The sequence below is a fragment of the Lepisosteus platostomus genome, chromosome 3 (assembly GCF_059453375.1).
Source record: "Lepisosteus platostomus isolate fLepPlt1 chromosome 3, fLepPlt1.hap1, whole genome shotgun sequence".
In the NCBI taxonomy this organism is placed as follows: domain Eukaryota; kingdom Metazoa; phylum Chordata; class Actinopteri; order Semionotiformes; family Lepisosteidae; genus Lepisosteus; species Lepisosteus platostomus.
Genome location: NC_142613.1, coordinates 47,635,253 through 47,648,924, shown reverse-complemented (window position 1 = coordinate 47,648,924; position 13,672 = coordinate 47,635,253). Strand labels below are relative to the sequence as shown.

General features: G+C 38.3%; 1 protein-coding gene across 1 annotated transcript in view; it reads left to right on the top strand.

Moving 5' to 3' along the window:
- mettl24 (methyltransferase like 24) overlaps positions 1–13,672 on the top strand; it is an 83,031-nt gene that overhangs the window by 50,459 nt on the left and 18,900 nt on the right. Inside the window, exon 5 of the mRNA XM_088625818.1 lies at positions 8,373–8,604. Within this exon, the coding sequence (XP_088481944.1) occupies positions 8,373–8,604 (232 nt within the window). The remainder of the gene's footprint in view (positions 1–8,372; positions 8,605–13,672) is intronic.

The following is a 13,672-nucleotide window of genomic DNA, read 5'->3' as shown; positions in this document are numbered from 1 at the left end:
CATTACTCAGCTGGTTTTGTCCATTTGTTTATTTCACATGAGGGAATTATATATAAAAAGTGAAAGCTCTCTAATAGCCATGAATGATCTATTCTTAAAGTCATTTCATATCACTTTCTGCTCTGCTCTCTTTTCTATGCTTCAAAAGACTACAAGGACAAAGGAGAAGCAGTTGTTCTGTTCCTCAGTAGAACACTAGAAACTGTATCTTTATTTTCTAATGGCTTACTGCAAAAATATATGTTTACAGAATAATTAATATGAGGACTGCTCAGAGAGAGAGGTGTAATTTTACATCCCAATAACAACAAACTTCAATGTTGGTACTTTTTAATTGGATTCACAAAAGAATCATTGACTTTGTCTCAAATTCTGGTACACAGACTTACATCTTCATTCGTATTTTTGTTGTAAACTCTTTCGGCTTTATTTACAATAGAATGTGATAGACAAGGCTCTTCTCAATTACTGCACAGCTTAACGAGCATGCTCTGCAATATTATGTAAGACAGGGATATTTCCCTGCAAAGCAATGCCATTCAGATATCTTCTAAATATCTTGGGAGTGAGTTTTCCTAGACCAAGTGGCACAGCTTATTATTATTAGAACTGATATGGAAGATTGATCCATGTAGATTTAAGTAAAGTTCTGTGAGTGAAACAAGTGATAGATGCAGAGTGGACTCCATACAGAAATACAGCAATAAATACCAAGTATAAGAAATACAACTATATTGAGATACATTTAAATAAGGGAGGGCTAAGAAACATTCATTTGCACTTAATAACATAATCCTCACCAATTACTATATTGAACGGCAAAGAATCAATTTTTAACAAAACACATTTGTGTAATATATTTAACTTTTTATTAAAGCAGAAACGTGACGTTTTACTTATGGAAACACCATGACAGCATTGAAAATATTAATTTCCTTTAAACAACTACACAGCAAAAACAAAGTACTCTGCTTCAGCTAAACAAAGAAAAATACTTAGCCACAGCACATTTGATTAACAAGGTCACATACTGTAGTGGAACCTATAACGTCTCCCATTTATTTCCCTAGTTGAGTGTGCACTATAGGAAGCCAACATCCATGTGACTTCACAAGCTTCACATTCTTGGTCCTACAACAAAAAGAATGCAGGTTTAGTCATGGACACCACAATCTCCTGCCATGGGCAGACTTCAATTTTAATTTTAATGTGTTTAAAATTTATTTACTTTTGATGTGGTGAGATGACAGATGAAAGTGTAATGCATGGTCTCTGGGTCATGACCCCAGTCCTGAGGAGATCTACTGTATATGAGCACTATTGAGGTGTCTGGAGGACTCCATCCATTCCACAAGCCCAGAGTTAAAGGGGTTTACATGTTAAAGGTCACTAAAGCCACCTACTATGTCTGTGTTATTCTTGGTGACTTTGAACCTCCTGGAGATCAGAGTACAGGATGAAAGCCCCACTGTTAAACACAAGATTGTGTCAAGTGACACACAGAGGGAAAGAGAAAATAAAATAGTTTGGATTCTGTATGAAAAGTATATCTTGCATCCAGACCCACATACTGTATATATTATTTTTATTCCTAAATAAAGTCAAGCCATCCCTGAGATGATGATGATGATGACGAGGACACGACAACAACAATCATCATCATAATCTATTCAGCTTTTACCCTCATGGACTCAGACATCAGTTATTCTTTAAATTCAATGTATTGATTTTAATTTTTTAAATTAAATGTTTTGGTTTAAATAAGACAATAATTCAAAGCTTGACTTCCCCCCTTTGAAGTGACAGTGGTCGTGTCACCTTCTCAACACATAACGTCACACATTGTAATCCACAGTATCACACCCATGTTAACAAAGGTTGGTTTCTACAGGATGTAACAAATCCATATTCAGTTATCATGTGGAATTACACAAAACCCTGGTAGACAATGGACATAAGGCAGGATACACTCTGGACAGGACACCAGCCTATCAAAAATCAGCAAAACAATGTGCTTTATTCAGTTGCAGACTTTAATTCCTATAGGCTCTGTGATTATTCATAGTTAATTGACCTGTGAATCTCATCCAGCCATACCTGAAAGAAGTGATGGTATCAGCTTTGTTAATATGGCTGGGTAGCTTTATCCGGACACTCTCATCCGGTCCAATAATAGAGCCATGTTTGGAGGACAAGTTCCATTTGTATCTGAACGCAAAATGCACAAACACATTACAATTTACATATTTTCTCATTTGCAAATCTGATGCTCAAGCACATGAGGATATGCATGGGTAAGGAAAAAGCAAATCAGGCTGCTTGCAGATCTTGTAAAACACCAGCTTCAATCACTATGCACAGCATAGCTCGTTTACATGACATTACACAAAGCATTTTCTGCTTCGCTTGTCAGATTGAGCAGATGTTCCCTTATCGGCCACTCGGAAAAAGAAGTGTAAAATCCACTTAATGCTGAAGCAGAACTCTGATCCTGTAAAAGTGTGGACTCTGGCAGGACCCTTCTCACCCTTGAGGGCGAGCTCAAGTATCCAGTGTTAAACATATGTTAATTATGTATTCAGGGACACAAGCACAATCTGGAAAACAAGTGTCTGTAGAAATGCAAAGCAAAAGTCCAATTAAAAAATCAGTCTGTACTCACTAAGGCACTTATGTTTTACAACATAATGTCAACTTGAATAAAATCTGTAATTTTCTGTTGCATTAACTTTTATGTTATCAGATGCTTTTGATACTGGTATTTATAATCCACCTAGTGCCATGGTTGTCATTTCTGGCCCTGTTTGTTCCAGCTTGGACCCTAATCACAAGTACTAATTGTTGCCAGTAATTAAGATAATGAATTACCCAGACAATGAATTAGAAGTACATTGAAGAACAACATTTAAACCACAAGTCAAAAAAGTTGTAATTGAGAGGATGAGCATTCAGGACTACAGTACGATACACTAACAGTTTGGGTGTCTAGAACAAGCTTTCAGACCTTGTTGTTGAAACAGCTTCTTTGAGATCCTTCAAGAAAACACAGTGTGAGATCTCTGGATGAATAATCTATGTGCTACTGAATTATCACATGGCCTCCTTTCTTTTGTCACCTTCTTTTTATTTTTTTGCGATGGTACAAAAGAGCAAAACTATATGTCACGGACGTCCAAAGGGACTAACCGTGGGGAGCAGGAGAGCAGAAAAAGACCCATATGCGTAGCGGCGAGACGGGAAAAAGGCCCGGGCTCAAAGTGCAAAGAGTTCAGGAATGCCGTATAGAAACCTATGCCCTCAGGGAGCGGACGTGGGGCGCCCTGGTGCTAGGCGGGTCTCAGGACATCCGAACGTCAATGCTGAGCCAGGACAGAGTGCAAGACCCGGAAATATATAGCCCAAGGGAAAGAGAGGGACAGGAAGGACAGCAGACCGGAAACAAGGGACAGGACAGAGAAGGAGCGCCCTCTGGCTGCAGAGGGCGTGACACTATATAAAGAGTTCCTAGTCTTTCAAGCCTTTTGCAAAAAGACCAAAAATAACACCTGAAGAAGGCTCCATGGCTGAAACATTGTGTTTTCTTTCTTCTTTTTTTCAGCATGGAATAAACCTATTACTTGTTCCTTATTAGCTAAAAGAGCCAAGAATCCCGTCTTGATATTTCTTGAAAGAAGCCAGGGTATCAGCATCTTCTAAATTTCTGTTTTCTTACATCTCTGCATAACAGGTTTTTTTTTATTTTCTTGTACAGTACTTTTTTCCAAAGCCCCACACATACAAATTCATTTTTCCCACAGACCTTTGTAATTCTGCCTTTAAACTTATTTTCTCAACTGCACAAGAACAAAAAAAGATAAAAAAAAATATTCTATGAGCGAAATGGTTGAATAGTCTGATTTTTTTGTATTGAAACTTTTCCCTAAAGAATTAGTTCACTGCTGTAATTAGGTTATACAGTTGTAGCTACGTTCTCTGAAATCTTTAGGTGAGGCAAAGAAATCCCAGCATCCCAAAGGAAATTTCCATTAAAGACAAGAATATGTTCGCCCATAAATTTACAACTTGGAATGTTATCCCCAAGGCTATCCCAATTAACTTAGTATCTCAGAAATATTTACCAAGGCTGAAACTGTTTCACACTGCCTGTTTGCTGTTAACTCCTGAGAGACCTTTTATAAGGTAACAATATTAAAGGCTATGAATTCTGCTTGGGAGCATTGTTTTGACAAAAGGAGGGTGTTGGCATCTCGAGCTCATCATAGTGAGAAAGATCCATGAAAAAATGTCTCTCAAGGGATTGAATGAATGCAGAGCAGTGCTGTGGGAAAGCAAAGCTGTGCTCTTGCAACTGCAAATGGGTAAGGAATTCAGCTTCTGAGCTCAAGAAATGGAGCAAATGGAAGAAAAGAAAAGAAATGTGTTGGGGTACACACCACACTGTTTAACATGATGAGACTCCGGCTCTCCCACAACCCTGTACTGAATAAAGGGGTTCGAAAATGGATGGCTGGAGGTTCCCTATGCTGAGGTTCAGCACGCTCTTCCTTCAACAGCAAGTGGCTCATTCAGCAGATCAAGAGCAGCAGTGTTAAGAGGCTTTTCACTGAACAATAAATCTGAGTTTCTGTATAATGCTATATTTAATAATCTGATAACCAACACACCAAGATGGAGCAGGGGTATTTGAATTTACAATGCTCCAGACCGTAGCCAGATTTTACTAGCTGATATGAAAACAGTAGATAACGTGCTGCAGATGTTTTTGGTGACCAAAGAATTCATAGTTCCATGGATTTTTTAAAACTCTTTTGTCTGGTCCTCTATACCTTAACAAAAACCACCCAAAATCCCAGATGCTGTTGAGCCCATGCTTCGATTGACCTGCTGTGTGCCCTTGTTTGTAACTGAATAATTACACAGTATTATACAATAATGCATTTGACAGATGACATTAAACCTGTTTAACTCACATTTCACGTGTCCTGAAATCCTGAAATCTAATTTACCATCAAGAGGTTTTTTTGCCATACTACTGGACTTTACTTATTTTTACCCCATGCTGAACGCAAAATCTACTGGCAAGTATTATTTTTTGAAAAATAAACATGTGCAGGGATGCGATGGTTCAATCAGAAACTCAGTGTTTACAATGTTAAATATTTACATAAAGATTACAAATCACTGTATTTACAGTTCGGTGTACAGAGATGACCTGAAAAAACATTTAAAAAATTGCAACAGAAAATCATGTAGATGATTGAGATAAAGAATAATTCAGTACAGCTGTCTTGTCAAGTTGGTTTTGTTTTTCAAGTTGTTGAATGTGATACTTCTAGAATCATCTGAAGAATCCTTTCTAGAATCATGTGACTGGGATTCTGATACCATTCGAAACTAGAAAACCAATGATCTGTATAGGTTTAATGCTCTCCCCTAATCTGTAACCTTTCTTATGTTTTCATGTTCTTAGTTTTTCACTATTAACGTCCCCACTAGTCTTCTCCTGCATTAACCTTGTTTTTCCCTTGAAATTTAGATCCTCAGATTCTTTTGGTCTTTCTCCCCATCCCAAGACAAAAATGGACTGTTGCCAAATTCTGCCAGTCATGTCTCTCTATAGGCCAAAAACAGTTGAATCATTTATTTTGTAATTAATCATGCCCAGCACTGCATAACATTGAATATTTACTAGAAGATAGAAGACAATTTAGCTTGACTTTGAAACAAAGCACTCCTATCAAGTGATTTTTGCTTCATCATGTTTAAGTCACAGATGGTTGCAATTTCACTTTGTTTATTGTGTATTTCTCCAGGCAGCCAGACTTTAATTAAAGCGAAAAGAATGCCTCCCTGCTACAAAAGGCCTTTACCTAAAGCGTTAGCTCACCATACTCTTGCCTCCCAGCAGGCGCAGCTTTCACTGATTAGAAAATGCATAAATTCAGCATGTTCCCCTTATTATTTATGTGAGCTGGAGGGGAGATATCTCTTGCAGTTATAAGAGGGCAAAAATGGTGCCAGCATTTCTAATACCCTCCAGAATGAGGAGCTGGAGACGAATTAGGAGCAGTTTCAGACTCACTTCTAGTGACAGTGCTCTCAGTGTAAAAAGAGACTCTGGAGTCTGTATGCACTCCCTGTGTTTGAAAGGGATTTCGCCACGTCCTCTGTCTCTTGAATAAATACATGTTAAGTTTGGCTCTGCAAAATTGTCTAATTTAGAGGTCTTGTTCCCAGTGTGGCCTGATATTAATAAGGTTTTGCTTCTACTATAACTGTTAATTGGGCAGAGTTGTGGGGATTTGTTCAGAGTATGACTATTACTCATTACATGTCTGATACACAACCAACGTATGGACCAAATGGCTCATCTCTCCTCATTTACAATTATTCCTTGGGTCAATTAGGTATTGAGATAGATGGGTTAAAAATCCTCCACTCATTTGTGACCTTTTTTACATTCTTATGTTCTCAAGCTATCAAATCATTCAAAACCTCCGGCTGAAACAGAGATAAAGAGGCCTTAGACCTTAATAAGTATCAATGATTCCCTTTGGATTTCATGGCTTACCACCATGTTGTCAAGACTGATACTGTACTCTTGACTTATTTCAAAAAACGACTGCTGTAGTGTTGTGTGAAATTACTGGCACAATTTAGAACTTGTAACAATGAATTGTGTTTACTTTTGTTGGCTATTAAAAATCAATTGACAGAATAATAAGCAGTCTGCATACTGATTCAAAATACAAAATATAGGCTTTTATTGATATAAACACGTGTTCATATTAAACCACAAAAATAATAACGTACTTGAAAAATTCTGCATTCTGCCGAGATACAAAATGGCTGATTGTTTACTTCAGGGATACCAAGATACAAATACATCAGGCGTATGAAAAAATATGAAAAATGTAAGGATTAAACATTGGTTCTAATTCATTGTCGTTAATCAGTCTCATATAACTATTGAACATTTTAATACTCAAAGACAAGTAAATACTTTTTCCAATGTAAGTTAATGATATCAAAATGTATTTATGATAACAACCTTAGTCTCGAGATTCATAATGCTGAATAATGAATCTTACATATACAATGACTTTTGATTTGTAACACCCCACTCAGAAAGAGAGGGAGACAGCTAATGGGCAATGTCCAGTCCTCTCTTACTGGCCCAGTGCCACCCAGCAATGATGTTTGCATTGGAAAGAATCCTGCTGATGCTGTATGCTGGCAGACAATTCTCCAGTAAGGATCTCCTTGTTAACATTGAGCTAGAATAGGTTCTAAAAGCTCACACACAAAGTCTGCTTTTGTTCCAGGTGAGTCAGATGGGTGGTGAGAAATTCAGTTTGCTCCTCAGTGTAGCTGCTACCTCTGAATATCCGTAGAGTATATTCAGGTGTGTTGATGAAAATCCAACTGTATTAACTCCGGTGATCAGATGGATCAATGGCTAGCTACCTAGTCACAAGCTCTCACTGAGTGGAGGACCTTGGGCAGAATTTTGCTTTTTTCGTAGGGCTCATTCCTAATGTGGCATTTTAGACAAAAGTTTCAGTCGAGGCTCAGCCAACAGTTGCAGACACATGGTTTTATTGTCAGCTTGCCAAGTTTTGATTAAGAGTGGAAAGCAAGAGAATAGAGTTGTGCAATGATTTTTAAATTTGCAAGATTACAGCTGGTGTTTGGTTGTTGTCATCAGGTGTAGTAGCTTTCTACACCCAATAAGTTCCTAAATGGTTTTTCATCTAATGGATGATTGTCAGCCAGTTCTGATGGCATCTGTAACTGTAGACACAGAGGGGCCAATGGCTGGACACCCATCATGAAGAGCATGGTGTTGTTTAACAAGAAGGCCCCTCTCCCCCGCATTTCCACAAGCTGGAATCTATAGGACTATTCTGCAGTCCAGGCCACAGAGAGGCCTTGCTAAAAAACCTTTGAAAAACTGAATTCTGTAGTTTACTTATAATCAAGAATGTTAGGATCTTAGGATCTTTTAACTTCTAACGACCAAACAGGATAGATGGGCCAGATGCCCTCCTCTCATTTTAACCCTATTTTATGTTTCAGTGTCTAACACTCCACTGAATATGGCTATGGTGTATTTAATTCTTTACCCAGAACCTGATCTCCACTTTCTTGCTCTTCCTTTAAACTCATACTCCTTTGCTGATATGCAGTCCTCTTTCAATTATATCTCCCTGCTTCATGAGACTATCAAAGATTCCCTTTCAACACTTTTGGAATTTGGATTTGGAACAGGATTTCATTTAGTGTTCCATGTGCTTCAACATTTAAATACAAAACGAAAGAGTGAATGAAGTAATGCCCACATTGACAAACAGCTTTTTGTGTGATTTCAGGCTGGAGATTGTCGACAAGCATCTTGAAATGAGCTTGGCCAAGAGAGGGTGTGAGGTCCACTGCTTTGATCCCAGTATTAAGCAGGCCCACTTGCATGACTCTGAGCTGCGCATGTGGTACCATCGCATCTCTGTGGACTGGAGAGATCCTAATCCAGCTATTCTTGGCCAAAGGCTCCACAGCAACACAAAGAAACTGGCCACGATCTTAAATGAATTTGGCCACAGGAAGGTAAGAATATCAGTAGTCTGTGTCTGCATCCCAGTATCGATAGATATATACAGTAGAACACAATGCTCTGTTCAGAGGTACTGTATGTACTTTCAGGGTAACTCCAAAGCCAGTCACTCAAAGGTTTTGGAGGTACCCTGTATGTACGTACCTGTAAACTTTCTCAGGTCTGTCCCACAGGTAAAAAGGCCTCACACTAGTTTATCTACAGCAGGACAATGGCTCACTGTTCATGTACAGTTTATTGTAACATTTGTGAGAAAACAGGGATGTCTGTTTACATCAGACACATGAAATGCTTTGTGTGTGGTAGCTTCTAATCTAAAAACTGAAAATGTGAAGTGTAGATGCTTCCTAACTGTTATGTACTGGAAATATTTTTGGACAGTTCTGATTTTATTATGAAAGTCATACTTACACAGGGCATCATTTTACCGTGTATACAATATAGTGGGTTCTTGAGGCAAACACAGGAAAATAATTGTTTTTTGTATGGAAGACAGTCACATGTTTATAAAATGTGAGAGAAAAGGTGTAGGTGTAGTAAAATCCTAGCATACTGCGAAAACAGCTCCCACTATAATTGAGAGAAGATGGTCATGAGATTCTCAAATGAAAATGTTGATGATATATTCACAAGATAAACATCTGTAGATATATCAAAATACAGTACATACTGTACATCTTTTAAAAAGCACATAAAGCAACTGGAGTTTTCCATTAAACATGGGAAGAAGGCTAAACAGTTTTAAAACTACTTTTTTAAATTGTTGAATTTAATAGGTTCAAAGTAAGACAGTAGAAAAATATAAAAATAATTCCTCATGCCCAGTACTGAACATGCTGGAGGTTTTGTGGTGGTATGGAACTTTTTATTTTTCTGACTCACCGGGGGCCTTCTTACTGCAGAAACTGTAAAACATGAGAGAAATCACTCTCACATGTTAGCCAGTACTAGAAGACGTATTGGATGGAAGTTTGATTGCAGTAGGTAAAGGATCTAGTATTCTGCAAAGTCTGCAAAAAAGATTAAAGTTATGGATCATCCATCTCATTCCCCAGACATCAATCTCATCAATAAATTGATGAAAAATTATCTGGAAAACTACTCCTACAAAGAGGAAAGTAAGCTGAGTTCAGAATTCAAAGCTGTAAGTGAAAGATGCAGGAATGTTTTTTAAAGTACAATAGAAGAATACAAACTATAAAACAATGAAAGGGCAGATTCAGTAATAAAGTAAGTGACCAAATATTTTTGTCAAAGCATGAAACTAGTTTTTGCATGTTATTTTTCATTTTATGCATATTTTGTCACATACAATCTTTTTTCATCATGGTGCTTTTCACAGAATAATTAGAAATTGTGGTTTTCACAGTTATTTTTTTAGCTCTGCAGATATTGTCATTTGCTTAGTTTCTTTTACCTGGCTTCTCTCTGTAGTGGCAGTGTTTATCTGAAGTCAGATTGTTGTGTTTTACTGTGATACATATTTTGTATTGCCTGAACTAGTGTATAGGTGTGTTTTCTGATAAGGAAGTATCTATTGGAACCAATCAGTGTGAACATCGTACAGTAACTGTTATGCTGTGGGCAGCAGTGTGCAGCTGCTGATCTACAAGTAGGATTCTGTAGGTTTCTCTGTGGAGGACCAGAGGGTGAGATAAGCCTAGTTGGCAGGAGATTGTGGGAAGGCAGGAGATCCAGCAGACTAGTGGAGATTGACAAGGAAAGCCTGGTGTATTGAGGCAGAGTGAGAGAGTCTGGTGTGTTGAGGCTGACTGGGAGAGCCTGGTGTGTTGAGGCTGACTGGGAGAGCCTGGTGTGTTGAGGCAGCCTGAGAGAGCCTGGTGTGTTGAGGCAGCCTGGGAAAACCTGGTGTGTTGAGGCTGACTGGGAGAGTCTGGTGTGTTGAGGCTGACTGGGAGAGCCTGGTGTGTTGAGGCTGACTGGGAGAGCCTGGTGTGTTGAGGCAGCCTGAGAGAGCCTGGTGTGTTGAGGCAGCCTGGGAAAACCTGGTGTGTTGAGGCTGACTGGGAGAGCCTGGTGTGTTTAGGCTGACTGGGAGAGCCTGGTGTGTTGAGACTGACTGGGAGAGCCTGGTGTGTTGAGGCTGACTGGGAGAGCCTGGTGTGTTGAGACTGACTGGGAGAGCCTGGTGTGTTGAGGCTGACTGGGAGAGCCTGGTGTGTTGAGCCTGGTGAAAAGGTTGACAAGGAGACACACCCTGCTGGATCAGTGCTGCCACCGCTGACTAAGAAGCCAAAGTTAGCCAGCGTTTGCAAGAGTATAGTTTTAGTTTGCACAGGAGCTAGGCAGGATTCCTAAAGCAGACCCATCCTGGTCCTCACGGGTTCAGGTGGAATGCACGTCCTCATGGGAATGCTGCAGTTGCCCGTGGCAACCGCAGCCAGCAAGTCTCTCCCGCCCCAGGCGTGACAATAGCATGATGAAACCATCTTAATACTCTGTACAGCAGAAATATAAAATAGAACATATAACCAACTATTTATATGTTTACTATTATATACTTAAAATAGTTAAGTAGAGTATAAGATATACTAAGTATATCAAATATTTCATTAGAAAAAGATAAATCAAAGGAAATAATGATCAGGAAGACATTTTTTAAGCTATTTAGCATTCCAAAAGCTGACAGCAGTATTCAGTCATTAGAATGAACTGAACAAAAAAGAAAGGATACTTCCTTGTCACAGCACAAAGGAGACAAATATGAGTGCTGGGTAAATTCTAATTAATTTATTATACACTTTCCTCTGGATCTTTATTAAAATTAATGAAATCCTGAATATACAACAGTTGTTACTGCAATACCTAATTGCAGTGGCTGAACCATAATTATCAACGTCCTCCTCTAATTGACTTTTCAGTTTATAGCAAGCGCTTTTGATCACACACTGACAAAAGTAATTGCAAAAAAAAATAGGCAAAACTCTTTCCTTCATTACATCTGTACATGTTTAGAACTGTGTTTTTGGACCAGGTGATTCCAAACATAAAAATAAATATTTAAGCCTCTGATAAAGTTTAGTTATGTAAGCAGTTCTAGATGTTGTGGTTCTAGGATTGGGAAGGAATTCATTTTAACTCCTTGCATTTCCGAAGCACTTTTCCTCCTGCGGGATCCTAAAGCACTTTTACAGATACTGTCAGAGGTAATCCAGGTTATTCACCTCTGAAGTGCAACATGGCAGGGATTGTACTGCAGCAGTCCCCCTGCACAGCAGATCTTAGAAAAGTGAGACGTTTCTGCAACAGTTTAATTAAATGACAGGGAGGTAGATTTAGGAAGGATTCAGATGTGCAAACCCAAAGTGAAATTTAGCCAGGACACCACAGTAACACCCCAACTTTTACAAATGGTGCCATGGAGTCTTTAATAATTGAATAATTAGGAATGTGGTATAATATCTCATCCACGGGACTGTACCTCCTAAAGCAAAATGTTCTATACCATGGGAAAGAGTGCCACCTACTGGTCCACATACACCACTTGCAGTTGCGACCTGATTTTCCTTAAAGGTGTCACCTGCCCATAGAGGGAGCTATGTCTGAGAATTTTAAATTGGTACTACGTCACTTAATGTGTGTTGGTGTCAGGAGGGGTTGTTTCTACCAATAACAAGACAACTGTTGTTGTTGACAACTATGCTGAGGTTATGCTTTCTGTTATTGATAACAGTTAGCCTGTGCTGGAAGCCTACCCCAGACATACAGGGCACAAGGCAGGACTGCACCCTGGACAGAATGTTGGTCCATTTCAGAGCACACAAACACACAGAGACAATATAGAGACACAAATTAACCTAGAGACATTCCAGTCTTTGGAATGTGGTAGGAAATCAGAGTAGCCGACCAAAACACTACATGAATACAGAAAGAACATGTAGACACTACACATAAGGTGTTAACTCCAGAGTGGAATTAAACCCATAACTCAAGAGTTGTGAGGCAGCAGCATTAACTCCCACACAACATGTGTACTGTCCTATAAAACTTTAAATATGGAGTTGGAGTTTTAAACCATAGGTTAAAATATCTGGCTTTCATATTTAAATATTTAATTTGTGTACTAACTATAGTTTATGATCATGACACTTCTTTTTGCTGTTACCAATTGACTAAGCTGTAAATACTCAAATTTTTTCTCTCCAGAATGGAAGCAATCATTAAATACAGTCCCACAGCAATAGTCTAATGTGTTCTGTATCCTGCTAGATGAAATTAGAATTCATGTTGTTCTACTTTTAGTGGGGCTACTCATACATTTTTAATCATTACTGGCCTTGTAAAAAAAAGCAATTTGCACCATCATTAACTGAGGCTGCTTAGATTTACTTTAGGAAAAATGAAAAAAAAAATGCTAACCTTATTAAACAGGCTTAATTACAGTATATTCTTTTTGTACTTAGAAATGTATAATGAATATGGTAACATGTTACATTAATTAAAAAACATTAACTTGAACCAGGCTCACAATACACCAGTTTTTAAGGCTAACATGTTAGGTTGCTAGGAGGCTACAGGCATTTCCTCCAATGGGGATCACTAGCTTTTTGTATCTGGTTGAATGTAAATGTTTAATCAAAATGCCTTACTTGGGCTTTCCACGGCTTCATTGATAATGAGCTGTTTTGCTCATTATGAGACCTGTCATATCTGTGAACAATCTTACTAAAGAATTACAAAGCCCAATTTTTTATTCATGGAGAATTAAACTGGTTTTAAGCCGAAAGAGGCAAGAGATCAAAAGAATCTAAAAAGCTAAAAAGAAAAAAACAAAGTAATCCCAAATTAAAATAGGAAATCCTGTATCCATACAGTACATACTGTTTATTATCATGTAGAACATGGCTTTGTGCAACATACAGTTAAAGAAGACTTTCCTGAGATGCACATTTTTATATTCAAACTGAACACATCTAGAATGTAACAAGTTACAGCAAATGTCAGCAAAAATGAAAGACAAAAATGTGCTGATTGCATAAACATTCAGACACAGGAATTTAGTATTTGTGGAAGCACCTTTGGTAGCAACTACAGCCAAAA